Source organism: Plasmodium knowlesi, assembly GCF_000006355.2.
Source record: "Plasmodium knowlesi strain H genome assembly, chromosome: 9".
Taxonomy (NCBI): domain Eukaryota; phylum Apicomplexa; class Aconoidasida; order Haemosporida; family Plasmodiidae; genus Plasmodium; species Plasmodium knowlesi.
The window spans coordinates 1232352-1256714 of NC_011910.2; the positions used below are offsets into that span (position 1 = coordinate 1232352).

At 39.7% G+C, this 24363-nt stretch overlaps 6 protein-coding genes and 3 non-coding genes across 9 annotated transcripts; 7 read left to right on the top strand and 2 right to left on the bottom strand.

Moving 5' to 3' along the window:
- Positions 1 to 1231: 1231 nt before the first annotated feature.
- On the bottom strand, positions 1232 to 1513 carry PKNH_0928000 (60S ribosomal protein L38, putative; the record flags this gene model as incomplete). Its single annotated transcript, XM_002259270.1, has 1 exon — positions 1232 to 1513. One exon carries the CDS (start codon positions 1511 to 1513, stop codon positions 1232 to 1234), a length of 282 nt encoding a protein of 93 aa, XP_002259306.1.
- Positions 1514 to 4182: 2669 nt separating this feature from the next.
- On the top strand, positions 4183 to 5127 carry PKNH_0928100 (60S acidic ribosomal protein P0, putative; the record flags this gene model as incomplete). The annotated part of the gene is made up of 1 exon (XM_002259271.1): positions 4183 to 5127. The coding sequence occupies one exon, from the start codon at positions 4183 to 4185 to the stop codon at positions 5125 to 5127; it is 945 nt and encodes a 314-aa protein (XP_002259307.1).
- Positions 5128 to 5634: 507 nt separating this feature from the next.
- Positions 5635 to 5733, top strand: PKNH_0928200. Its single transcript, XR_005506381.1, has one exon. It is a non-coding gene; the product is annotated as a small nucleolar RNA snoR13 (small nucleolar RNA).
- Positions 5734 to 5885: 152 nt separating this feature from the next.
- Positions 5886 to 5985, top strand: PKNH_0928300. The gene has a single exon (XR_005506382.1). It is a non-coding gene; the product is annotated as a small nucleolar RNA snoR13 (small nucleolar RNA).
- Positions 5986 to 6188: 203 nt separating this feature from the next.
- PKNH_0928400 lies at positions 6189 to 6289 on the top strand. The gene has a single exon (XR_005506383.1). It is a non-coding gene; the product is annotated as a small nucleolar RNA snoR14a (small nucleolar RNA).
- Positions 6290 to 8447: 2158 nt separating this feature from the next.
- Positions 8448 to 9770, top strand: PKNH_0928500 (26S protease subunit regulatory subunit 6a; the record flags this gene model as incomplete). Its single annotated transcript, XM_002259272.1, has 1 exon — positions 8448 to 9770. The coding sequence occupies one exon, from the start codon at positions 8448 to 8450 to the stop codon at positions 9768 to 9770; it is 1323 nt and encodes a 440-aa protein (XP_002259308.1).
- A 1429-nt stretch (positions 9771 to 11199) lies between these two features.
- On the top strand, positions 11200 to 15258 carry PKNH_0928600 (conserved oligomeric Golgi complex subunit 2, putative; the record flags this gene model as incomplete). The annotated part of the gene is made up of 7 exons (XM_002259273.1): positions 11200 to 12207; positions 12330 to 14063; positions 14224 to 14310; positions 14438 to 14500; positions 14647 to 14724; positions 14920 to 14967; positions 15154 to 15258. 7 exons carry the CDS (start codon positions 11200 to 11202, stop codon positions 15256 to 15258), a joined length of 3123 nt encoding a protein of 1040 aa, XP_002259309.1.
- Positions 15259 to 15911: 653 nt separating this feature from the next.
- Positions 15912 to 19236, top strand: PKNH_0928700 (methyltransferase, putative; the record flags this gene model as incomplete). Its single annotated transcript, XM_002259274.1, has 6 exons — positions 15912 to 17887; positions 18146 to 18247; positions 18416 to 18487; positions 18631 to 18723; positions 18893 to 18964; positions 19098 to 19236. The coding sequence occupies 6 exons, from the start codon at positions 15912 to 15914 to the stop codon at positions 19234 to 19236; spliced, it is 2454 nt and encodes an 817-aa protein (XP_002259310.1).
- Positions 19237 to 19388: 152 nt separating this feature from the next.
- On the bottom strand, positions 19389 to 24251 carry PKNH_0928800 (structural maintenance of chromosomes protein 1, putative; the record flags this gene model as incomplete). The annotated part of the gene is made up of 1 exon (XM_002259275.1): positions 19389 to 24251. The coding sequence occupies one exon, from the start codon at positions 24249 to 24251 to the stop codon at positions 19389 to 19391; it is 4863 nt and encodes a 1620-aa protein (XP_002259311.1).
- Between the last annotated feature and the right edge of the window lie 112 nt (positions 24252 to 24363).

Sequence of the window (24363 nt, forward strand, 5' to 3'; positions counted from 1 at the left end):
CGAAATGACACTGTCCTGGAAGACGGTTACCTTCGCGCAACGCACATGGTAGCGTCCCAAACGGGTGTGCCTTACACATCTGTTTGTGCAACTTCCAAGAGGGTAAGCATTTCCATGGCAAGGGTGATATTGAACTTTGTGCCTACGCGCGTGGGAGCGGTCACAGAGGGGTCCAAATCCTTATCGTGTGAAACAGCTCTAATGTTTTACTATCCCGTTTTGTTTTTTTTCTTCAAAGAATTACACCTATTTGAGGAGTACAAAATATACGCGATCAAATTTTGTCCTCTCCGTTTGACTCACCCAAATGGCATTAAAAAAATGAAAAAAAAAAAAAAACGGACAACTAAGTGCGCACTCATCTTTATGTAGGTGGGGGAAAAAAGTTCTCTCCGTGTGGAACTGCTCACTTGGCAAAAACACACAACACTTGCAAAATGATTTAACCTATTGAAATAATTTTATGAAAATTTTTTTCCTTGCATGGTGATTGGGCAGAGGGGCCGCTCAGGTGATCATACACCCCATTGCGTGCGCAATACATAGTGAGAACTACCCCTTACTCTACGCACTTTTTAGCTTTTAAAAGAAAGTTCATCCTCTGTTCCGGACAAGCAGTCGTACACGACGTTCGCTTCGGGTGCAGTTTCCACAAAAAGGTGATGCTACCCGTTTCGCATATATACACAAGTGATTATATTTTGGAAGTTAAACGTTGGAGCGTAGCGGAATGACAAACATGGTGTGAAAAAAAAAAAAAAAAAAGAAAAGTCGCAAAATGGGAGAGTCCAATGATATAATCCAAGCGGGAAAAAGGAGGGAAGGAAGCAGGTAAGCAAGCAAAGCAAGGATCTTCCTCCCACTCCTTTCCTTCCACAACATGTGCACAATTTCTATATATAAGCCTAGCGTTTGGGGTGAAGGAAAGAAAGAAAAAAAAAAAAAAAAAAAAAAGAAAAACTCCACAAGCAAGCTGCTATACAATATCATGATCACGCATCAGACGTCGCATTTTTTTGCCTACTTCCCGACCGGGTTAACAGCTAGCAGGACGATTGCAACTTCGTATGTTTCTCCTTTTTTTTTCATGTGTGGACTGATCAGTACGCATAAAAGCACGCTCGCAAGTGTCGTCTCTACCCATTCATTTTTCCATTCGCTTTTCCATCGCTTTTCCATTTTCCGTCGATGTTCTGTTGTTCCGCTGGGCCTGTGAGGAGAGCGCACCCGTTTAACCCTTGCTAAATTTCGTCTTCTTCACTGGCTGTACGACCTTCTTTTGGGGAAAGTAAATTCTTTTCAGGCTTGGGAGGAGCGAGTTCTCAATTCGCTCTGCTTTTTTCCTATCCGAAAAAACCATCGTGTAAAGGTACTTCTTCGTCCTCAGCTTCAATTTTGTGATTATGGTGTTTTTCTTCGTTTTGCTTTTCTTCTTCATTATGATCACCGCCGTGGTGTCGGGCTTCCTGCTGATTTTGAGGAATTTACGAATGTCGGTAATTTGCTTCGGCATTTTGGCGTTTTCAATTGGGAGAAGGGATGTATATATTTATATGAGTTGGTAGATATTCCTTGTGAATAAGGTTGACGTTTAAATTATATTTGCTCTTCAGTTAACAACGCAGAAAAAGGATGAGTTTTTCTCCCTGGTCAATGTAACGATTTTGCGCAAGAAAGGGATAACCTTGGCCGCTTCTTCTCTTTTGCGGTAACTAGTTTGAAAAAGTTTACCATAAAAATTATTTTTTGAATTTTTTTTTTTCAATTTTTTTCAGTAATTTTGCGCTAAATAAAAATGCTACATTTAATGTCGACTTGTTTGCCGCAATTTTTAAAAAACGAATTTTTCGGAATTTTTGCCAAAAAAAAAAAAAAAAAACAGGAGGGCGATTCCAATTTCCGCAATAAAAAATATGACGCACGTTATGAGGAGCCTATGTTGGGAAACAAATTACTGGATAAAAAAGAAAAAAAATAAAATAAAAAAAACGCATCCCTTAGCCTACGGATCACTTAACCTCTATGCGCGGTTGCTTGACCGACCAAGGTCGACCTTTTTTTTTTTTTTCCAACCAATCGGTCAGGGTGTGTTCGTTCGGGCGCGCATACATTTATATTACGTATTATCGAGTGCACTTTGTATGCTTTTCCGCAGGCACTGAAATGTGATAAAGTTCATCCCTCCTTGAACTCGGATTGTAGGAGCAATACATATAAGAAAGAACATGCGTCTTAGTGAGAGGTAAAATATTATACCATATAAAATAGGGTTATATATACACGTATGAGAGATGAAATATGTTGCTCCATGTTACCACACGAGCACATACTCTTAACACGCCGTTCCTTTTTAACGCACCACTTTTGAATGCGCCATACAGCCGGCCCAATGCGAATGTTGTATTTTTTTATGCGATGGATGGAAAAATGGTACGCGCACTTAGCGGTACTTATGCTTGGATATACCGGCTATTGTATATAATTGTTACAATTGTATTACTGGCACCTTGGGGTTGGGGTCCTACGTAACGCGCCAAAGTTTCGCACTCATAAAAAAACTTTAGCCGGGAAGAAGGCCCACATAAAAAAAAAAAAAAAAATTTCCTTTCTAATGCAAGCCCATCTTTTTTGCCCTCTTGCCAGTTCCACCCTCTTAACGTATATATTATATTATGCCAACCCGTATTATTTTACCATCCCATCCCGGGGTGGGGCAGGAGTCGCTCGTTTAACTTTTCCCGCTCAGGAAAATATTAATTTTCGTCGCGGCGTCCCCTTTTTCCACTACAAGGTGAGGCACATAACGCAAAACGAAAAATGAAAAAATTGGCTTGCCAAAATAAAGCGGAAAAAAGAAAAAAAAAAGAACGTCCCCCTCGCCACGTAAAAAAAAAAAAAAAAAAAAAAAAAGAAACTTTTTGAATCTCGTGTTGCTTCACTCCTTCACGTTACGAAGAAAAAAAAAAAATAAAATAAATGCTACGGAAAATGCAAAAAAATTAAGAGCAAAAAAAAAGTAAAAGAAAAAAAAAAGAAACATAAGGAGAATAAAAAATAAAAAGTAAAAAAAAAAAAAACAGATGTGACGAGCAACACTCTGCTTCAAATTGCGAACGTAATCACCCCCACTCCTTTAAAGCATTTTTCACCCCTCCGCCGGAACATACAATTTATGGTAAGTCAACGAGAGAAAATCTCACAACGCTTCTAACATTGTACAAAACACGATGCGATGAGATATATGCATGACGCGGGAAGGTGTTTTCCTACGCGAGGATTAAATTAACCGTTTGAACGTTACATTATGCCAGTGTTTATCCTATGAAAGGCGTGAATGCGCCTATTGTTGGAAAGTTATGTATTTCCCGCAACCGTAATAACTCCCCAATGCGTTTTTTTTTTCTTTTTTTTTTTTTTTTTCAATTCCATAATCGCAATGTGTTTTACGATTTGCGATGAGTGACGACTTCCGTTGCATGATCCACCCTTTAAAGTAACATATGCCGATCGCCCAACAATTTGGCATACAACACAAAGTTTTGTACCAATCGGTGCCACCATCCCTGTGCATGCGTATGATATTGCTGTGCTTAAAATATGTATACAACGGTTCACGTGCACGCTATTCTCTTACATACTGACTCATGTTATTTGTTTATTTCTTGACCTTCCTCACGTAAAAGCATTATGCATTTGTTCTGTCGTTGTGTGGGGAAAACGTTACTGCAAAATGTTTTCTTGCATGGTTAAAAACATGGCAAGGCACGCGAAGAGCACTTCTCACCTTGTCCACCTCGATCGGACAAACCTGCGTCAGGGCACCATCTTCTGCTTGCTATATTAGACCAATTAGTATTATATGAGCATATATATGTGTATCTACTTTTTTTTTTTTCTGCATGATATGTGTTCATAAATTGTGCACTTTTTTTTTTTTTTTTTTTTTTTTTTTCTTCATTTTACCTGACCTGTTCATAACTTTATTCACATTATTATATATATATATATATATTTTTTGGCTACCCCCGTTCAGGTTAAACTGATTGTCAGACATCGATTGTACTGCCAGTCTCCATAAAAAAAAAAAAGGACAGTCGAGCATTTCAATACACATATATTATCTACCTTTCTCTCCGCAACGGACATTCTATTATTTCATTTGATCCAATCAAGTAGAGCAAAATGGCGAAATTATCGAAAGCACAGAAGAAACAAATATACATGGACAAGCTGAGCTCGCTGATTCAGCAATATACGAAAATCCTAATCGTACACGTAGACAATGTAGGATCCAATCAGATGGCCACTGTACGCCAGAGCTTAAGAGGAAAGGCCATAATATTAATGGGAAAAAACACCAGAATCCGAACTGCACTAAAGAAAAATTTACAAACTGTTCCACAGATAGAGAAGTTGTTACCATTGGTAAAGTTGAACATGGGTTTTGTCTTTTGCAAAGATGATTTGACCGAAGTGAGGAACATAATTCTACAGAACAAATCCCCTGCACCAGCAAGGTTAGGTGTTATAGCCCCTATTGATGTGTTCATCCCACCAGGACCAACAGGAATGGATCCATCTCACACATCTTTCTTTCAGTCGCTCGGAATATCCACGAAAATTGTCAAGGGGCAAATTGAAATACAGGAAAATGTACATCTCATTAAGCAAGGAGAAAAGGTTACCGCATCTTCTGCAACTCTTTTGCAAAAATTTAACATGAAGCCTTTTTCTTATGGTGTTGACGTTAGAACTGTGTACGATGATGGTGTTATTTACGATGCCAAGGTGTTGGATATAACTGAGGAAGATATTTTAGCAAAGTTCTCAAAGGGTGTCGCCAACGTTGCAGCGTTGTCTAGATCCATTGGTGTAATTACAGAGGCCTCCTACCCACATGTCTTTGTGGAGGCATTTAAGAATATCGTTGCGTTGGTAATTGACACAGACTATACCTTCCCTCTCATGAAGAAGATCAAAGACATGGTTGAGAATCCGGAAGCCTACGCCGCTTCTGCGCCTGTGGCTGAGACCAAGGCAGATGCGCCAAAGGAGGAAGCCAAGAAACAGGAGGAGGAAGAGGAAGAGGAGGAAGACGGATTCATGGGATTTGGAATGTTCGATTAGTTGAACAAGTTCATCTGCGTGTTGTACTTTTAGATATCCCGGTACCAGGGAACAGAATAACTGAGTATCTAATTCGGAAGAACTTCAAAGGTAATGCAGTTTTTATAGTACCATTTCGTCCATATCATATCATATCATATCATTTATTTTATTTTATTTTTTTTTTTTCATGAGTGTTTCATTTGCATATGTGTTTGTGCCACCGATACGGTACCCATTAGCCAATTCGGGGATGTATGCTAGAAGGGGGTAAAACGAAGAGTGGAAGAGAGCAAACCTTCGTTAAAGTGTATGGAGGAGAGGTTTGAGGGTTCACAAATGTGAGATTCCAGTGGGGTGAGTTTTTCCTTTGTGTTATTTTACAGGGGAATTAATCTATCCCTCCGCCCCATGTATTGAGAATATTTTATTTTAGTGAGTTCTCGAAGAGAGGAGGCATTTTCACCGCGGGATCGAAAAGGATACGCCAAGAGAAACATACGTAGAACACCACAATGTTTGTGCTCTGTTGAATGATGACAAATATTCTCAAATGTTCGCAGTTGAGAGTTCCATTAGAACAACTCGATGAATTGTCTTTGTAGCCTTCACTTAGATGTCTGACTCCAGAGCTCAAGTTTTTGTCATCGTTATATTTGTGAGAGTGTACATGTTATTTTGTTTACATCCTTTTATCAAACGAATAGCGGAATGGAGCACATGAGTCACTGTGCTCAGAGAGAGCCTCCAGCCCGCACCTATAGGAAGATGCACTTTTCGAGAATGATGACAACGCTTCTCATATGTTCGCAGTTGAGAGTTCCATTAGAACAACTCGATGAATTGTCTTTGTAGCCTTCACTTAGATGTCTGACGCGGAAAAGTGCTATATGATTTTATTTTATTTTTTTTTTTACCAAACCAAATTGCGGCGAGTGTGTAGAGAAGGAGAGAGTACTTTGCGTGAAGTGCCTCGTATGACGATGTTGTTTCATACGTGTGTGCCATAATCGTTGTATTTCCCCTCCCCCATCGTACACATATATACCTGTGTGTATATACAGTGCCCCCACCCCTCCCTTTTTGTGAATGATGACAAAGCTTCTCATATGTTCGCAGTTGAGAGTTAAAAAAATAACGACTCGATGAGTTATCACGTAGCCTTCACTTAGATGTCTGACACAGAAGGGAGACCCGAACGAGTGTTGTCTCTTCGGGGCGTGTCTTTGCATACAATACATGTTATCACCGTTACGTGTCGTCGTAGGAAAGGGGATTACGTTATGTGTGTATGTATGTACGTATGTATGTACATATGTATGTATGTATGTGTGTATGTATGTATGTATGTATGTATGTATGTATGTATGTATGTATGTATGTATGTATGTATGTATGTATGTATGTATGTATGTATGTATGTATGTATGTATGTATGTGTGTGTGTGTGTAGGGGGTAATAGGCTGAGCTGTTACCCCATCAGTTAAGAGAAAGTATACCCACGCAACCGTCGAAAAATAAAAGAAGTATAACATCGCATTTGATGTGGAGTAATAAAGTCGAACCCTTATTTTCCATAACCTTACTGAGTATATATGTGCAGGAATTGATTGTTTGCCCCCTCCTTTCTTATGTGTTTTTTTTTTTTTTTTTTTTTTTTTTTTTTTTGTTTTCCACCCGTTGGTGTTTCCCCCTTATATTTTACGTAGTATACAAAATGTTGCATATTCCCTTTTGTGCCCTACCTTACAGATTTAAAGGAATACTAGAAACGTGGTGTTCGGACCAGATGGATATCGAATGTCGCATGTGAGAAAGGAGGCAGATCAAAATGACAATGTTTTGAAGATGCAGTTTTCCCTGACCGGCGTGTGTCCAAATGTGTATGACACCTGTACATATCCATCACGAAGAAAGGAATCGGAATGAATGATAAATCAAATCGTTGCTGGAAACATACTCTGTTGTGAGTATGTCGTCTCTGTGTAGAAACGCATGTGTGTATGTATGTCGACTTTCTTTTTTTTCCTTTTTTTTTTTTTTTTTTTTTTTTTTTTATTTAGCCTTTAATTAAATGATAATACGGTTAAACTTTTTAAAGACACGTTTTACGAACTTTGAAAAAAAAAAAAAAAATTCCAATACGATTGTAAACATTTTTTTCAAAGAGGCAAAAAATGCTCAACGGCAGAACGTTGCTTCCCTTGCGGTTGCCGAACAGACACACTGAAAATATAAAAGGAAAGAGTAAAAAGGAAAATTTAAAAAAGTGCACAATACAAATGAGGGGGTGGTGGAATATGTTGCAGTGGTGCCTCCGCACGAATGTTACAAAGGGCCAGGAGCGGGGGTAATTGAAAAAATCGCTTCGATGAAACAGAAAAAGGGGGACAGCTCTCTCGCGGGTGGAGAAACAAAAAAAAAAAAGGTTTGCACATTAGTATTCATATACGCACCTTTTCTTTTTTTTTTTTTCTTTTCAGTGGGCACATTTCCGTGCGAATTGACAGGGTGTACTTTGGCGCAATACAGGAAATTACGCAGATTGGGCCATGCATACAGATTTCCCTAAAAAAAAAAATAAAAATAAATAAATAAAAATAAAATAAAAAAATAAAGTAAAATAAAAAAATAAAAATAAAAAAAAAATTGTCACACTTTGAGTAAAAACCATTTTGCATGAATTCTTGCCTCCTCCAAAAGTGTATATTTTTCATTTTTTTTTTTTTTTTTTTTTTTTTTTCCTATTTTCTTTTTCTTCTTGGTCCGTGATGCTTTCTTCTTCCTTTTCTTTTTCTTTTTTTTTTCCTTTTGGAGGGCCTAACGACGAAGAGAGAGGTAGCACATAGGGTGACACGACGGGATGTGAGTTGGCAAATACATAGTAATGTTTTTTTTTTTTTTTTAATTAAGAATTTAATGTAACACATCCCACTTTGGAAAAAGGGGAACTGTTTTTGTTTATCACAGCCGTGAGTATTTTTTTTTTTTTTTTCTCGCCCATCGGATGAGGGGTAGCATTCAAGCTTAGAAGGAAAAAAGTATCATTCGTACACAGCTCTTTTGCGAGAAAGGAACCCTCTAAAGAGGAAAGATAAAATTGTACAGATTTTTTTGAATTATGCCCAGGCTGCCTACGCCACACATAGGCAGGGTAGTTTCAGGATCGAGAAAGGTGTGTGCACGCTGAGGTGTTAAATACCGGGAAAATAGGTTTAGTAGAAAAAGGCCAGTTTGAAAATTTGTTTTTACGCCCCCCCCCCCCCCCTCCCTCAGTGATCACACCTTTGCATGTCAGTTAAACCCTCCACTCCCCACCCATCCCCTGGTATCTGCTAAAATGAACGTCGAAAACATATTCCCGAACAATGACGTAAACGTGGAGGAAATAGAAAATCTCACGAACAGCGAAATCAGAACGAGGATCAGCTTGATCGAGACGGAAATAAAAATATTAAAAAATGAGCACACGAGGCTGAAAAATGAATACAAGAATCTGCAGGAGAAAATAAAGGACAACGTGGAAAAGATACATCTAAATAAGATGCTCCCATATTTAGTTGCGAATGTCGTAGAATCGCTAGATCTGGAGGACGACGAAGAATCAAATGAACCAAAAGATGAATACGATCTGTACGTGAATAATTCAAAAGGAAACAACGATGAAGGTTTTCGAGACATAGATGATGAAAAGAGAGGAAAGTGTATGGTTATAAAAACGTCAACCAGACAAACAATATTTTTACCTGTCCCTGGTTTGATAGAAGCATCCGAATTGAAACCAGGAGATCTCGTGGGAGTAAACAAAGACAGTTACCTCATCATAGATAAGTTACCCCCTGAGTATGATAATCGCGTAAAAGCTATGGAAGTTATTGAAAAGCCTTCGGAAGATTATTCAGACATTGGAGGTTTAGATAAGCAGATTGAAGATCTGGTCGAAGCAATTGTATTACCTATGTTACATAAGGAGAAATTTGAGAAAATCGGGATCAAACCTCCCAAAGGAGTTCTAATGCATGGTCCACCAGGTACAGGTAAAACACTACTAGCTAGAGCTTGTGCTTCACAAACCAATGCAACTTTTTTAAAACTAGCCGGTCCACAGCTTGTGCAAATGTTTATTGGTGATGGGGCAAAAATGGTGAGAGATGCATTCAATTTAGCCAAGGAGAAGGCACCAGCCATTATTTTTATAGACGAGTTAGATGCAATAGGAACTAAAAGATTCGATAGCGAACTGTCTGGGGATAGGGAAGTACAAAGAACCATGTTAGAATTACTAAATCAGCTTGACGGGTTCAGTACTGATGACACTGTTAAAGTTATCGCTGCAACGAATAGACCAGATACACTGGATCCAGCTCTACTTCGATCGGGTAGATTGGATAGAAAAATTGAACTACCTCATCCTAATGAAGAATCGAGAGCCAGAATTCTGCAAATTCATTCTCGAAAAATGAACGTTCACAAGGATGTGAATTTTGAGGAATTGGCTCGATCCACTGATGATTTTAATGGGGCCCAGCTCAAGGCTGTTTGCGTGGAGGCCGGGATGATTGCCCTTAGACGTGGCGCCACCGAAATCGACCACGAGGACTTCGTCGAGGGGATCACCTCCGTCCTGTCCAAGAAGAAAAGCACACTCAATTATTTTACCTAGTTGGAGAGTATCGTGTCGGAGCGTATCGTGTTGGAGCGTATCGCGTCGGAGCGTATCGTGTCGGAGCGCACGGTAGCGGTTTCTCCAGCGGTGTCCCTGTCAGACCAGTACGCCACTACCCATTCCACTATGTGATGCAGAAGAAATGGTACGTGGTGTCACCACCAATACGAAAAAATGTCCCCCTGCCCTGGCAGACTGCAGTTGCGTGTCTAATGGGAGCACCGTGTGAATCGAACGAATCAGGAACAGGGGGGAAACGCAGTCACCGGATAGTCGTGCACACGCGGTGGAAATATGATAACTACGATTTGTCTTGCTTTTAGCCATTCAGTTACGTCTAGATAAACGTGTGCATATAACGTTCCCATTTTAATGTGTCCAGTAGCGCGCCCATTTTTAATTCTTAGCAACTGGCTCTTTTAGCCTTCCCCCCCCCCCCCCCCCTATATGGTCTTTTTTTTTTTTTTTTTTTTTTTTTTTTTTTTCAATTCATATGAGACCAACCCTTCTCGTGTACACCTACCTGTGTTCAGGTGACAGAACCGGAAACGCATCATGCGCAGGTACCCGCTTCAAAGCGATGTTATTGTTCCGTTGATTCTAGTTCATCTTTCCCACGCGGATTAGGATCTCCCGATAATGAAATAAACAGGTGCCTCCCCCCCATTGTTACTTTTACGTCCACACATAAGTGATCGCCGTGGGTGATTTAAAAAATACAAAGTTGGAGTGTAGAGGGGATATTCACACAGCGGGAGTTAATTTTTCTTTTCTTTGTTTACCATCCTATCATTTGTGACATGCCTATTGTTAGGGGAAGTGTATACACTGGGTTAGGGGCATCATCCCCGGCCGATTACCCTTCTCCCAATTGTGGGTATAAAAGAACAGTGCGTGGTGTGGAGAAACTGAATGGAATGGTTATGATTGTGCAAAGTAGGCACATGTATGTTGTGTATTCTCACTTTGTTCTATTTTGTTTTATTTTTTTTTTTTTTCCTCCTTTTGCTCCACCTCGGGTGAACAGAGGCAGGAGGTAAGTTCACTACCACTTGGCACGCAAGGTACCCCCCAGGTGAAGCGGGGCGTTTTTTGCCTGACCAATGAAGAAAAAAAAAAAAAAAAAAAAAAAAAAAAAAAATTAAAATTAAGTAAAATAAAGTGAAGAAAAGCAAAATAAAAATGAAAAATAGCAAAAATGATGAAGCTATAAGATAGCACCACTGCAAAGAGGAGTGTGGTTAGAAAATGGTGGAAACACATTCAGGGCACATACACTATTGTAGCACCTGATGGAAGAATCTCCTCCTATCAGTACACGTGGAAAAATACAATAGCTCTCCGTGTGTATGTGCCTCGTCTGGTCAACGGTGTAAACAAAAATACCCATGCTTCTTCTCCCCGCAGAGAGGCCAGTGCTTACACGATGGGTTGCGCAAGAGATGAAAATGATGGCGGTGGAAGGGAAGAACAACAAGTGTGTAGCGAAGACTTTGACAAGATTATCAATGACTCAATGGCATACGTAGTGGAAGCAACAAATAAAAAAAATATAATGCAAGTAAAAAATGAACTCGAATATATTAAGAATATAATTCACCATGATATCATCAGAATTTTAAAAAAAAATGTACAGGAATTTATGTGTCTCCCGTCCAATTTAAATATGATGGAAAAAATGATGCCCTTGTTAAAGAAAGAAGTGGAATTGTCCAAAACGTTTGTTCACGTACTGTTAAAGGAAGTGGTCCATATCCATACAAATAATTATAAACTCCTGGAAGAGAAAATAAATATGTCGTTCTTAAAAAACGTGTTGAAGAATAACGTACAGGTTGAACAACTACTGATTAAGTTACAAAAAAAAATAAAAATGTTAAAACAAAACAAACAATTTTTATCACTAATCAGTATGTACAATGAGTTGCACAGAAGGAATTTTAACTTTGAGACAAAAAAACAGTTCCTTATCGAGCATCTTAGCATTAACAACTTTAATTTTTTCTTTTACGTAATCGAAAAAATTGTTATTCTTGCCAAGGAAACGTGGGAAGTAAAGGCACTGCTATATAATAATTACAAAAGCATCTGCAAAATAACTACCTCATTACGTGCCTGGAATAACCTCCTCGATAAATATGGGAGAGCATCCGAATGTAGTGAAGGCGTTATACTTTCTGCTAAAAATAACTCCATTAAACATATGAACGAATGTTTAAGAAAGATTGTTATTGAGATTGGTCATCACCTGCATCAGCTGTCTTATGTGTTCCTCAGTGTGGTGAAGGATGCCCTCCCTGTGAACTGCAGGAACGACACCAGTAGCAACTTCATCATGGACCAATGTCTACATGGAGTTGTTATTGCATCTTACTTGCTCAACCAGATGGACTCCTTCATTGATTTGTTCCGTGAGATTTTTGTGGATGACTTGGTAGGTGTTTCCGTAGGGTTAGCCAGTAGGCAGATGTGTGGCACTCTACAAGATGCCAGTTGGCACCAAGTCCCTCCTCACCGCACCACTCTTACACACTGTTTCTACACTCCCCTCCGTAGGCACACCTCCCGTTCGAGTCCTACGACGCCTTCCTCACACACGTCAAAAGGCACCTATTGGAAGACGAACGCGTCGCCGAGATAAACAGGTGCGTAGACCAAGTAGACCCCGGTGCGCTGTTCTGCGCCAAGGGAATTGTGCAGAGCCTACTGCAAATTATTAAGGGGAAATTCCAGGAAATTTTTCTCCTCACCCATTGTGACAACTTCATCGAAAATTACACCAAAACAGCTAGCTTTCTGAACGAAATAAAAAAAAAAAAAAAAAAAAAATATGAACAGTTCATAATTTCTGAGCATGTTCATAATTTTTTAAAAAATTTCGAAAGGGAAGCATACGCACAGTACATCCTCAATGTGCTGGAAAATAAGATAAATGAAAATTGTAAAAATGTCATATTGTTTGATAAAAAATATATATTTGATGATAAGTTCTATTGGCTAAAGGAAACCATCAATTTGATTAAAATCTTTAAAATTCTGTTTACGAGCAAGTACTACATTCCAAGTTCACTTCCGAATTATTTGGCCTTTATTTTTAAGCACTTTAAAAATTACATAGACAATGTAGAAGCCTTTTTGCTTTTCCTGCGAGAAAATCGGAACGCCAAGATTTTTGGTACGGACAGAACGAGATTCAATTGGAGCCCCACGCTCAGCTACAACAGCGTGGGATTCATCTTGTCCGACTTGATATCCCTACGGAGGATATTTCAAGTCGGGAGAGGAGCGCGGGCGCTTTTGAAAAGAGGCAAACTGGGAGAAAGCATTGCGGTAGAAGGGAAAGAAATCAACTCAGTGGGAGTAGGCGGTGGAGCTTCCGCGATGGACGGAGCGGGGGAGGAGACTCGTTCTGCACTTCCGAAACACGAGAACAACATCATGGGAGATATTCCCACTTGGATGTTCACAAAAATATTATCTGACTGCGGAAGTGTGTATTTTGAGGGAGAGGACAGTGATGTGGACAGTGATGTGGACAGTGATGGGGGCACAGATGAGTACGCGGATGAGTACGCGGGTGGGGATACAGATGAGTATGCGGGTGGGGATACAGATGAGTATGCGGGTGGGGACACAGATGGGTACGGAGATGGGAACAACTCATCGAGGGAAATCGACCACGCTTCTTCTTGTTCATCCTCCACCTGCTATGAAAGTATCAAGGATGTCGTCAAACAGGAGATGGGAACCCCGTTTGAGAAGTGGCATCAATGGCTCAGCGTCGAAGGTGATCTGTGTTACCCGTCAAAGGATATCGAACTGGCCACCCAGATGAAGAACAAAGAGACCCATGAAGAGCGTGCTGATGTTCATCAGGAGGATAACGAAAAGCTTGACCAATACCCACATGGACAAGTCCACATTTATGGCAACTATAACCATGGACAGGATGCGATCACTGAAGAGAAGATCAAAGTTAAGGACAATAGTTCCACCTCCCCGGGGAGTGATACGGAGCTACACAAACTGAGGAAAGAAAACAGAAACATTATGAAGGAAAAAAGAAAACAAATGAAGAGCCATTTACAATTGTGCAAAAAAAAAAAAAAAAAAAAAATAGAAAACCATGTAAATTGTATTGTAGGTTTTCTAAGAACCATATCTGAGATTATCCTAAACACAGAAAAGGCATTTCAGAATTTTTTTATAGACAAGATGTTTCATATATGTTCCAGCTTTTTAATTTATTTGCACTCCCTCCTGGTCATCTACAAAATGACTAACAATCGGGTAAGTTCCTCCTCCGTAGTATTCTCCACATACGCTCTATCACCATTACTACCATCACGACCCAAGGGGCTTACTTCTTGTGTCATGCCCTATTCCAAGTTATTTCACTTCTACTTCACATCCCCCCCCCCTTTTTTTTTTTTTTTTTTCTCTCTGGCAGATCCCTGAAAAGCCTAGTGAGCAGGTGGAGAAGATTCTCCTCCCTCTCATTTCTTTTAAAACGTTTTACGAAGATATTATCTCGCAGGTAAGTTGTGCATTACGGAAGGGGTCATTCTTCATAGACTTCCCCCCCCACCCCACAGGAAAAATCCTATCACAGAATTATAATTCCCCCTCATCATCCCTCCGCGTTCCTTCCCCCCCTATGACAGGCTATTATCGAGGATATTATATCGAAAATCGTAGATCGGATAAACGATTACTATCTTCAAGAGGTACTAATGAGTGCGGGGGGAAAGACAGAAGAAATAACTGTCTTGTAAATGGAGCTAAACCTGTGATTTGTTCTCCCCCAATACGCTGCGTTATCGCCCTTTTAACTTTGCCACCGCTTCACCTCCCTCTACCCTCCACGCACCAGATAAAGAATCTCCTTCACATCAAAATTGATGAGCAGAACAAGCGTATCATGAAGCTCAACCTGCAGGATTCCTTAAAAGTTAGAAAATGAACGCGGCGCATTTGTACCTCCATGTATGGACATGCAAAGGCAGGGGGAGAGTTTTGGCTGTATCTTTTCTCTCCTACGTTATGTTCGTGGGTGGGAAGATGTAAGCGTAAGTACAACCTCTCCTCTGATGAGTACCATCCATTACTTCTGCGATATTCCACCCTCTTAATTGAACCTTCTCAGGATGGGGACACCCCGTACGAGGAAAAAATACGAAGGCAAATTCATTTGGTACAGTTTTTTTTTTTTTTTTTTTTTTTCCTAATTAATAAATGGACGCACATTTGTCCCTTCCGCATGGGTAGACTGAACCACTGCACATTCTTCTATCATCCACCCCCGCCCTTAAAAAATGTACTTCACGTGAATGCAATGAACACATATTTTTCGTGTGAGTCCACCTCTTCTTCTCTGCAGGATGTTTGCCACTACGCGAAAATGTGCGAAGAAAACTTCAAAATAAACACAGAAACGAGCGCAAGTATGAAAGCATTAGTAAGTCACTTGTCATTTAAGGAGTAAATTTTTCGAAGAGGAATGAAATAGAGACGATTTTCGCGAGGTTCATAAACGTGTTGCATATGTTGTAGGTATGTGGAGAGTCGCCATTACGGGATGATGATTTTTTTTTTTTTTTTTTTTTTTTTTTTTTTTTTTTTTTTTTTTTTTTTTTTTTTTTTTTTTTTTTTTGTAATGAGAGAGAATTACTCCTCCCCGTATTAATCACTTTTGGGGTTGATAAATGCCCCCTTCCATTTGTTCACCTTTCCCCGTTTGGTGACATGGCCACTACCTATGATATGGGAACTAGGGAGTATCTCATCACGACTTCACATAAGCATTTCCGTCGTGAAAGGGGAGGAACCTATTTTGGAGAGAGATAACCCGACTAGTATACACAGTCCCCGTGGGCGTCGCATACGTATTGCATATATTCTGGATGCTCCTCACGAACAAAGGTTAACCCTGCGTAAGTTGTTTTTTCTTTTTTCTTTTTTTTTTTTTTGTGACTTCCTATTTTGAATTCCCGGAGGTGAAAACTTAGAGTTGGGGTACCCCCCGGAAGTAGGTGATTCGTGGGTGTATACTAAAAAAAAAAAAAATGGTCTACGAAAAATCCGCTTGACAAAGCAACCGCAGTTAGCGCGAGCAACGCACAGGAAGGCGGAGCAAAAATGCAGCACATCTGTCCACTGGAAAGGAATTCCTTTCCACACGATGACACTGTGGGTGCGACAAAGGAGATACTAAAGCACTTGAAAAAATGTCCACTATATTTAAAGGCGCTTTATCTCCACTACAACCCATTTTATTTCCCGAACATCAATGACACGAGTAGCTACTTAATAGACAAAGGGGATATCGAAGAAGAGCTGAGGAAATACCATGTGGCATTCAACGAAACCATTCTGCAGGTTTTAAAAAAAAAAATAAGAATCACTACCTTCGATCAGTTCCGAACCCTTAAGTATAAAATAATTTTAGAACATTTTTTAAATCACGGAGTTGAGCATCTGTTGTCTAAGTTGGGAGATGAGGATTTTGTTAGAAAACTGCAGGAAGAGGTGCAAGGGGAGCTACCAGGGGGAGTAGCGACTTCTGTACAGACGGCTGTAGCGAGCGGTCCAGTACCTGCTGTTGCAGTAAAGGAGGAAGGAAATGGTGAAGAGCCAACGAGGCAACCGATGGTGGAACCCCCATTGGAAGACTCCCCCGAAGGAGATCCCCTTTTAAGTATTGCCAACCAATTCTTGGATGGCCATATTAGCGCAGTGAAGAAATTGATATACCATTTGAGGGAAACGCCCCACCGGAAGAACGGAAAGAACTCGTTTGTAAAGGAGCAGCTGGGGAGGTTATCCTCCGTTGGCATAACAACAGAAGCAGAAGGAGAAAACATTTGTGGTGTTGATGGGGTAGACACAAATGGAAGAAATAGCAACTCCACGAAGAAACACCCACTCCCCATTCTTACCCTCCAAAGGATTGGAGACATCCACAAGTATCGACTCTGCCAAGACCTCCTACAATTTATAGACGAGGAAGTATTCCCCGTGAAACAAAAAAAAAATGAAGAGGAAAACATCGAAAAGGAAGATACCATCACGGACGAACAACTGATTGAGAAGGAAAACCTCGGCAGAGATGAAATTATAAGCATCATCATCTATACAGTCATCTATTTATGCTGCAAAATGAGCATTATCAAAAGATTAAAAAATAAAAATTTTCATTACAAAAATTACCTGAACAGTTCAGGTGAAAAATCAATATATTTTTTTTTGGAAAATTTAGACAAACATGATTTACAAAATGTGAACATGATATTTTTGCTTCTACATTTTAACAACGATTTGTTTGGGATTTTCAAATGTATGTTTGATGAGAGAGCATGTAATAGAAGTAAATTCATCTCCCTGAGGGATTACCTGTTTATCGAGTTGGGTGCTGGGAAAGCCAACACGACACGATGGGTCAAATTTATTATGGATGACTTGGTGGATATTTTGGAGAAGTTTTTTTCGCGCAGGGCTCAACGGGGGGAAGGAAACCTCGCGGAAAAGGTATCCCTGACTGGAGAAAAAGTGGGCACTCAGACGGAGGAGCAAATAAGGAACCCCATAGGGCAATCACCCGAACCACCCCAACAACGGGCGAGGTGCAAACTTCTGATAATCGAGAGGGAATCCCTGAGGAATAAAAAGGAAAAAAAAAACTTCCTTATGCAAATGACACAAGAGAAAAACGAACATCTACTCAGGATAAAGGCAGACATCTCAGACTTCCATTTATCAAAATTTATTTATTTTTCAGAAAATGGTTTCAAAGGGGAAGGAGATCACTTGGTGTTCATTCCTGATATAATTCAGTTTTACTACTACAAGGGGGTGTACAACTGGAGGGGTTCGATCCATATCACGGATAACCTGCGGGGTAACCTACTGGATGGTGAAGGAGGCAGGGGTGTCTTCCCCCCAGAGGGTGAACAGGTGGACGACCCACTGAAAACGGACGAGCAGCCTAACGACGGGAGGGCCCTGATAACGGAAACCTTCCTGCGAAATAACCTTATGCAACTGGGTACCTATTTTGATGTGCACGTAAAGAAGCTCCTCTCCTTTTTGACCCAGGGGAATAACAACCTGTTGAAGTTCGTGAAGGGATAAGCGGCCACTCCGTTCCACAAGCGCATGTCACTGCGCGTGTACATGTGTGCACGTATATATATATATATATATATATATATATATATATATATATATATATATATATATATATATATATATATTTGTGTATGTTTATTATATTATATGTATTCTACTGACGAGCCAACCTGCGCAGTGAACATCTTTCCCATTTTTCTCCTCCCTCTTACACCCCTTTTTTTTTTTTTTCCCTTTCTTTGCAGAGTATACGATGACATGAACAACTTCCTCGAAAATTTCCACTGCAAAAAGGTAACCTTTATAACGAAGCACTTGTGTGGAAATGGTACCGACTTAGCTCTTAGGTAAGTGTGGATATGGTAACGATTTCCCCTACCCCCGGACGGGGTGGACTAGTTAGTATAGACACGGTGGAATTGAGAGGGGAAACTTCTTCATGGAGGAGTCACCTAGGTTAACCTTCTCAGTAGTGCTACATCCGTTTTAATGCACCTCTACCTTTCCCTCTATAGAATGCTAGTGAATAACACCAAGAACAAGGACAAAGAAAATTACTTCATCCTCGCCCCGTGCTGTCACCACAGGTATGAGAGAAGAACATAATGCCTCCCCTTTCAACGCACCTTCAATTCGTAGTTTAATTTACGTTAACTATACAGGTACATGTAGTAGTACACCACAAACTTATCGTGTTTTCCCCTCCAATTTTCTTCTTATCAAAATGCAGATGTGATGTGTACAAAATTTTAGGCTTTGAGGTTTTGAAGAAATTGGGTGTCAATGAGGGGCACCTGCAACATTTCGTGAGACACATGTCCGGGTAGGTCGAACATCCTGAGCGTTGCCCTTATTTGAGCGAGAAAAAGTTATGAGAAAGGAAGAGCTTCTTAGAAAAAGGGGCCTATACATGGGTCTACTAAAAGTTCTACTAGGAGATCTATTTAAAGGATATGCTAATGGGGATCGCCTCCCTAACCTTCCACCCGCAGCTACGCCTCCTGTGATAACCAGGAGAAGAAGACCATCGGGAAGAAAGTTAAACTTCTGGTGGACCTAGTCAGGTGAGTCTTACACCCCATACAACACGGATAGCGCACCAGTGTGGCATATGCTATAAACATGGGTATATTATTCGTTACCCTCCTATCCCAAACATACACACATCACGATGCTGGCCCTTTCCCATCAACACAGGATTCTGTACCTACTGGATGAAGGACTAGAGAATGTGTACCTCATCAAATATGTTAACCGAAGCATAACAATAGAGAACCATGTCATCGTCTTCTTTAACCATCACAAGTTGGATTTGCGCAATTTCAAGCACTTCTGAGCCAAGGGAGGAGTACACCCCAAGGCTGTATTAAAAAAAAAAAAAAAAAAAAAAAAAAAAAAACAGTTCATAGGATGTTAGAAGGTGGGATTCACTACAATGCGATAAATTCACATAGGGAGAGACAGATCGAATTCACCTCGGAACGCTCGTTAGGCCTCCTGACGGTAGCGGCAAATATCTAGCGTAACCGTGCGAGAACACTTCTTATGCTTGTTCTTGTATACCCCGATGAGAGTCTGACATTTACTGAAGAATTTCTCCTTCAGGGAAATTACGATGACTTGGCTGTTAATAGAGTTAAGGTACCTGGCTAAGGCACTCATTTTAATGGGATCCATATTGGCATCAACTTCATCCAAAATGATAAAGGAATTACTTATATATTTCTGAATAGAAAAGATTAAGGCCAGAGCACTCATACTTTTTTCTCCACCACTTAACTCACTTATTTCAAAGAAGCGTTTCATGGGTGGCATATTGTTATATCGAATACCACAGTAAAAGGGTTCATCGTCTTTATTGAATTCGTTTAGATTGAATAGATCCAAAAAAGCTTGTCCACCCACGTGGTGCTTCACATTGTACGTTAAATTATTATACACATTATCAATAACATTCTTTATATAGTTAAAACAGTGCAGGAATTTATACGACCTCTTTTTTTGTAAAATTCGAAAATTCCTTTCAAACAAATTACATTCCTTCCTTTCGTTTGATAAAGAAGCATCTATATTTTTCAACTTGATGATCAAATTTTCGTACTCTTTTTCTGCACTTGTATTTATATTTCTCATTTTCAAAAGTTTTTTTTTTTTTTCGATTTCCTTTTCAAGTTTCTCCTCCTCTCTGCTGATTTGCTCTTCCTTCTCCATTTTCTTCAATTCATCTGGGAGCGCATCGAAGGAAATGTTAGCTAGAGTTATGTCCACTTGGTTTTCTTCCTCATCTTCACTACCACGCGTACTACTTCCACTTCCTGCACTTCCCACGTCAGAGTCTTCCTCCTCGCTCCCTTGCAGGAGCTTGCTCACACGACCCTTGCGCGTGGACCGCCCTCCTTTATGTCTGCCTGCTCCCTTATCATCCCCTTGATCTTCCCGCTCGTCGGCAATGGCATAGCTCGCCGCGAACACATTGACACCATTCATATCGCATTCACCTATCAGATCCTTAACCAGCGTAACGTAAATCACAATCTTCTTCCGACAGTTGTCTACCTTGCTTTGCATGCTCTCATATTTTTCAATGTTGCTATTTATTCTATCTCGCAAATCGTTGAGCTCCTGATTAATCTGGCCAAGGTTCTTCAGATGAGTGCCCCGCTCAGTCTCCCTCTCCTGAATGGCGTTTTCCGTTTCGTTCATTTTATCCATTTGCTCTTTCTCTTCCTGATCCAATTTATACAAATCCAGTTTGATATTTTCTTCCTGGTTGGCAATTTTCTCTTTTTTATGAAAGAGCTGGATTTCGTTTTTCTTATCTGTGAGTTCGTTAATGTCGTCTTTCAATTTTTTTATATTATTTTTTATGCGATCAATATTATCGTCTATTTTCTCCATTTCTTTTGAATTTTTTTCAATAGCTTCGTAAATATTATCCATCTGGAACCTCTCATTGAGTATTTTAAAAGAATCCATTTGATAAGATGCCAATCCCTTTCGTTCCTTCATAAGCTCTGATTCGTATTTTTGTAGATTGTCCATTTTTTTTTTTATTTGTACATCCTTTATCTTTATAATTCTCTCTTCGTAATTTTGTATCGTCGCTTCCTTTCCTTCTACTTCCTTTTCGAAGATTCCTTTTTTTATTAACAAACTAGCAACTTTCTTTTTATTTAACTCTAGTTCATAATTCGTTTTATTAATCTGTTCATTCGTTTGAATGATCTTCTGGTTGCACTCGCTGATCATACTTTTGCATTCCTCTTTCTCCGTGAGTATCTTATTATACATGCTGATGTCAAGTCTCCTGCTACTATATCGTTCTCTCTCTCCATGTGTAGATGATATATCTACGATTAAATTGTTATGCTTCGATATAATGTGTCCATTCAGTGTTACCATATTTGCATTCATCTGTGGAAATTTACTTCTTATCTCCTCTGCGTCTTTTATCCGTTCAACGATCAGGGTGTTCTTCCCTATCAGATAGTCGAACAGAACCTTGAACTGTTCATCACATACGAGGCAATTATTCGCCAACACGATATTTTTCTTTTTAAATGTATTCATTATTTTTTCCATCATGTGGTTATCTTGCTCCTGCCACCTTCTCTCGGAGTTCCTTTCCCCTAAGGATGTACCATGTCCTGTTGTAAACTCCTCATACCCCTCCTGTGCTTCTCCCTCATGTATCCCCTGACCCTTCATTCGTTTTAAATTTTTTATAAAATTCTCCAGAGGTATAAAATCCATCTTATGTAGCTTATTATCCTTCAAGTATTTAATGCACTTTGCAGCGATCTCCACATTTTTTACAACGAGAAAATTGTTATACTTATGAATCGCATTATTAACAGCATTGAAGTAAACGTGATTGTTAACTTCGTAAAGGGAGCTGATCTCATCGTATATCTGGTCCTGTCCAAAGAAATTTTTCAAACTAGAAATGGTTTCTTTTTTCTTTTCAAAATGTATTAATTCAGTCTTGTGTATATTTAATATATTTATTTCCTTGTCCAGTTGTTCTATTCGTTTTTCCTTCTGTGAGATGGTTTCGTGGAGATCTCTCAACTGTACTTTAAAATTTTCTATCTTTTTCTTGTCTCCTTCGATTAAAATATTCAGTGTGTTTACTCGCCCTGTGACCTCATCCATGGTAAGTTTCTCCGCTTCGTAATCAAGCACCTCCTTCTGCTTCTTCCTTGACAAATTATCGCACTCTTCTTGCAACTCCTTAATATCTTTCTTCAAAGCGTTCGCCAAAGAGTTGTAGTTGTTAATGCTTATGTTACTGTTAGCACAGAGATACAAATATTTCTCCTTACACTTTTTATACTCACTTAAATTTTCTATCACATCTAACACGTTGCATTTCTCAAATATGGATTCTTCCTCTTCGACTATGTCTAATGTCTTTCCATCTTTATTTCCACCTCTGTTTAAATGCAAACTCTTTTCAACCTTCATAAGGTTATCAAAAATTGTTGTGTGTCTCTCCTGAATGTAACTCTTTACGTGGTTGTACTTTTCCATGAATTTTAAGATGACACCCAGTTTGTTTGAAATTTCCATTCGAAGTTTCTTAGTCTGCTCCTTCACCTGTTCGTGTAGATTTTCGGAAAATTTAGTGCAGTGGGTTTGTATGTTCATTTGTAGCTTCTGGTTAGCCAATACTTTAACCAGAGAATCTTGATTGAATTTTTTTTTTTCATTAATTTCGTTGAGGGCAACTTTCAGTTTGTTCAATTCTACCCGGTAGTTCCTAATTTCCTCCTCCACTTTAAGTAGAGCTTTTTTTCTTAGCAGTTTGTTTTTCTCCAAATGGTTAGCAATCTCCTTGTCTTTGCACAGAACCTCTTGTTCGAATTCGATTTTCTCCTCTTTATAGGTGACTAGGTCTTCCTTCAGTTTTTCCTTTTTCCTATGAAGATGGTAAAGTCTGAAAAGGTAGAATGTCTTCACATCCTCTTCATGTGCCACCTTCAGTTGGTTCTGTTCGATATTATCATTAATATGCATTTTATGTATTTTGATTTCTTGTTCTATTTTTTTTTTTTCATTGAGATAACGTTTGCATGTCATTTGTTTCTCCTTTAGTTTTTCCTTCATGTCTTCATAAACTTGTTCATACTCATCTGACCCGCTGATATATTCGAACAATTTGGCTAGCTCGTTTGGCTTCTTATTTATTACATCTTCTATATCTCCCTGAAAAATCAGGCACGTTTTCGTTTTCGTTTCTATTCGATTTTTTTTCAAAAAGGCAATGTACTCTTTATGCTCCACTAGCTTCTCATTAATGTAGTAGTTGCTTCCACCCCTATAGTTTAGTGTCCTCTTTATTTCGACGGTTTCCTTGTTGCATTCCAGGATAAGCTTCACATAGCACTTCCTCTTCTTCAGCAACTCCACTTTCTCATTTTCCTTATGATGAATCAACTGCTTCATGCTTTTTACTCTTAAACATTTATTATGTATTCCTAGAACGAAGCATATGCAATCCATTATGTTAGACTTTCCCGATCCGTTTGGACCTATTATGGCAGTGAATTTGGAAAACGGCCCGATGATATTTTCTCCCTCGTAACTTTTGAAGTTACATACCACTAGGTACTTGATGAAGCAGAGCTCATTTTCTCGATAAGCTACACTAGACGCCATGCTACTGTTGTTGAGGTATTCGTTTGGGAATTCCATCTGGGTCGTGACAGCAGGAAGGATGGAACCTGCTGGGTGCTGCCCACTTATGGGGTGAATTCTACCAAGGGGATCAGGGTTTAGGGTGACTTCACTCCCCGTTTCACTTCTCGCCACGCATGCTAGATTCACCGCAGAGTTGGTGCCAACGGAATTCGCGTCGTTCATGCAGTCTAGGTCGCCGTGTGATTCCTTCCGTTCCTCAGGCAAAGGAGCTCCTTGATCTACTTTTCCATCTCCCTTCGGGGCTACCCCCCCTTTGTTGATACCAACTAGTGCAGCCCCTTTGGTTAACTCCTTCACCTGATTGGCCTCATCCATCGGAGCTACCTTCTTCTTCAAGGCCCCCTCCTTATCCTCTCCCCCCTCAGTATACATCCCTTTCAGCACAGCATACTTTTTCCCCTCAGTAGCATAATCCAAATTAATAGGTTTGGTAATGGAAAAATTGAAAGAAGATTCTTCTGACCCATCCAAATATTCCTCATTGATAAAATTATTAAAATCCTGATCATCCACTTTTCCTGAGTTTACCATAATATTACTAGACCCCTCGTTTTTCTCTCTGTCTGTATCGGGTCCACTCTCGAATTCATCGTGCTGATCATCTTTGCTCTCATTGGGGTCGCTACGATTGTTTGTGTTCTTTTTCATTTTCCAGCTTGGCGCGTTGTTCAAGGCAAGAGAGAGTTTTTTTTTCTTTGACGCTTCTTTAAACGGCCAAACGGGAACGATGAAAACAGCTGACCAGATTAATACTTTACCG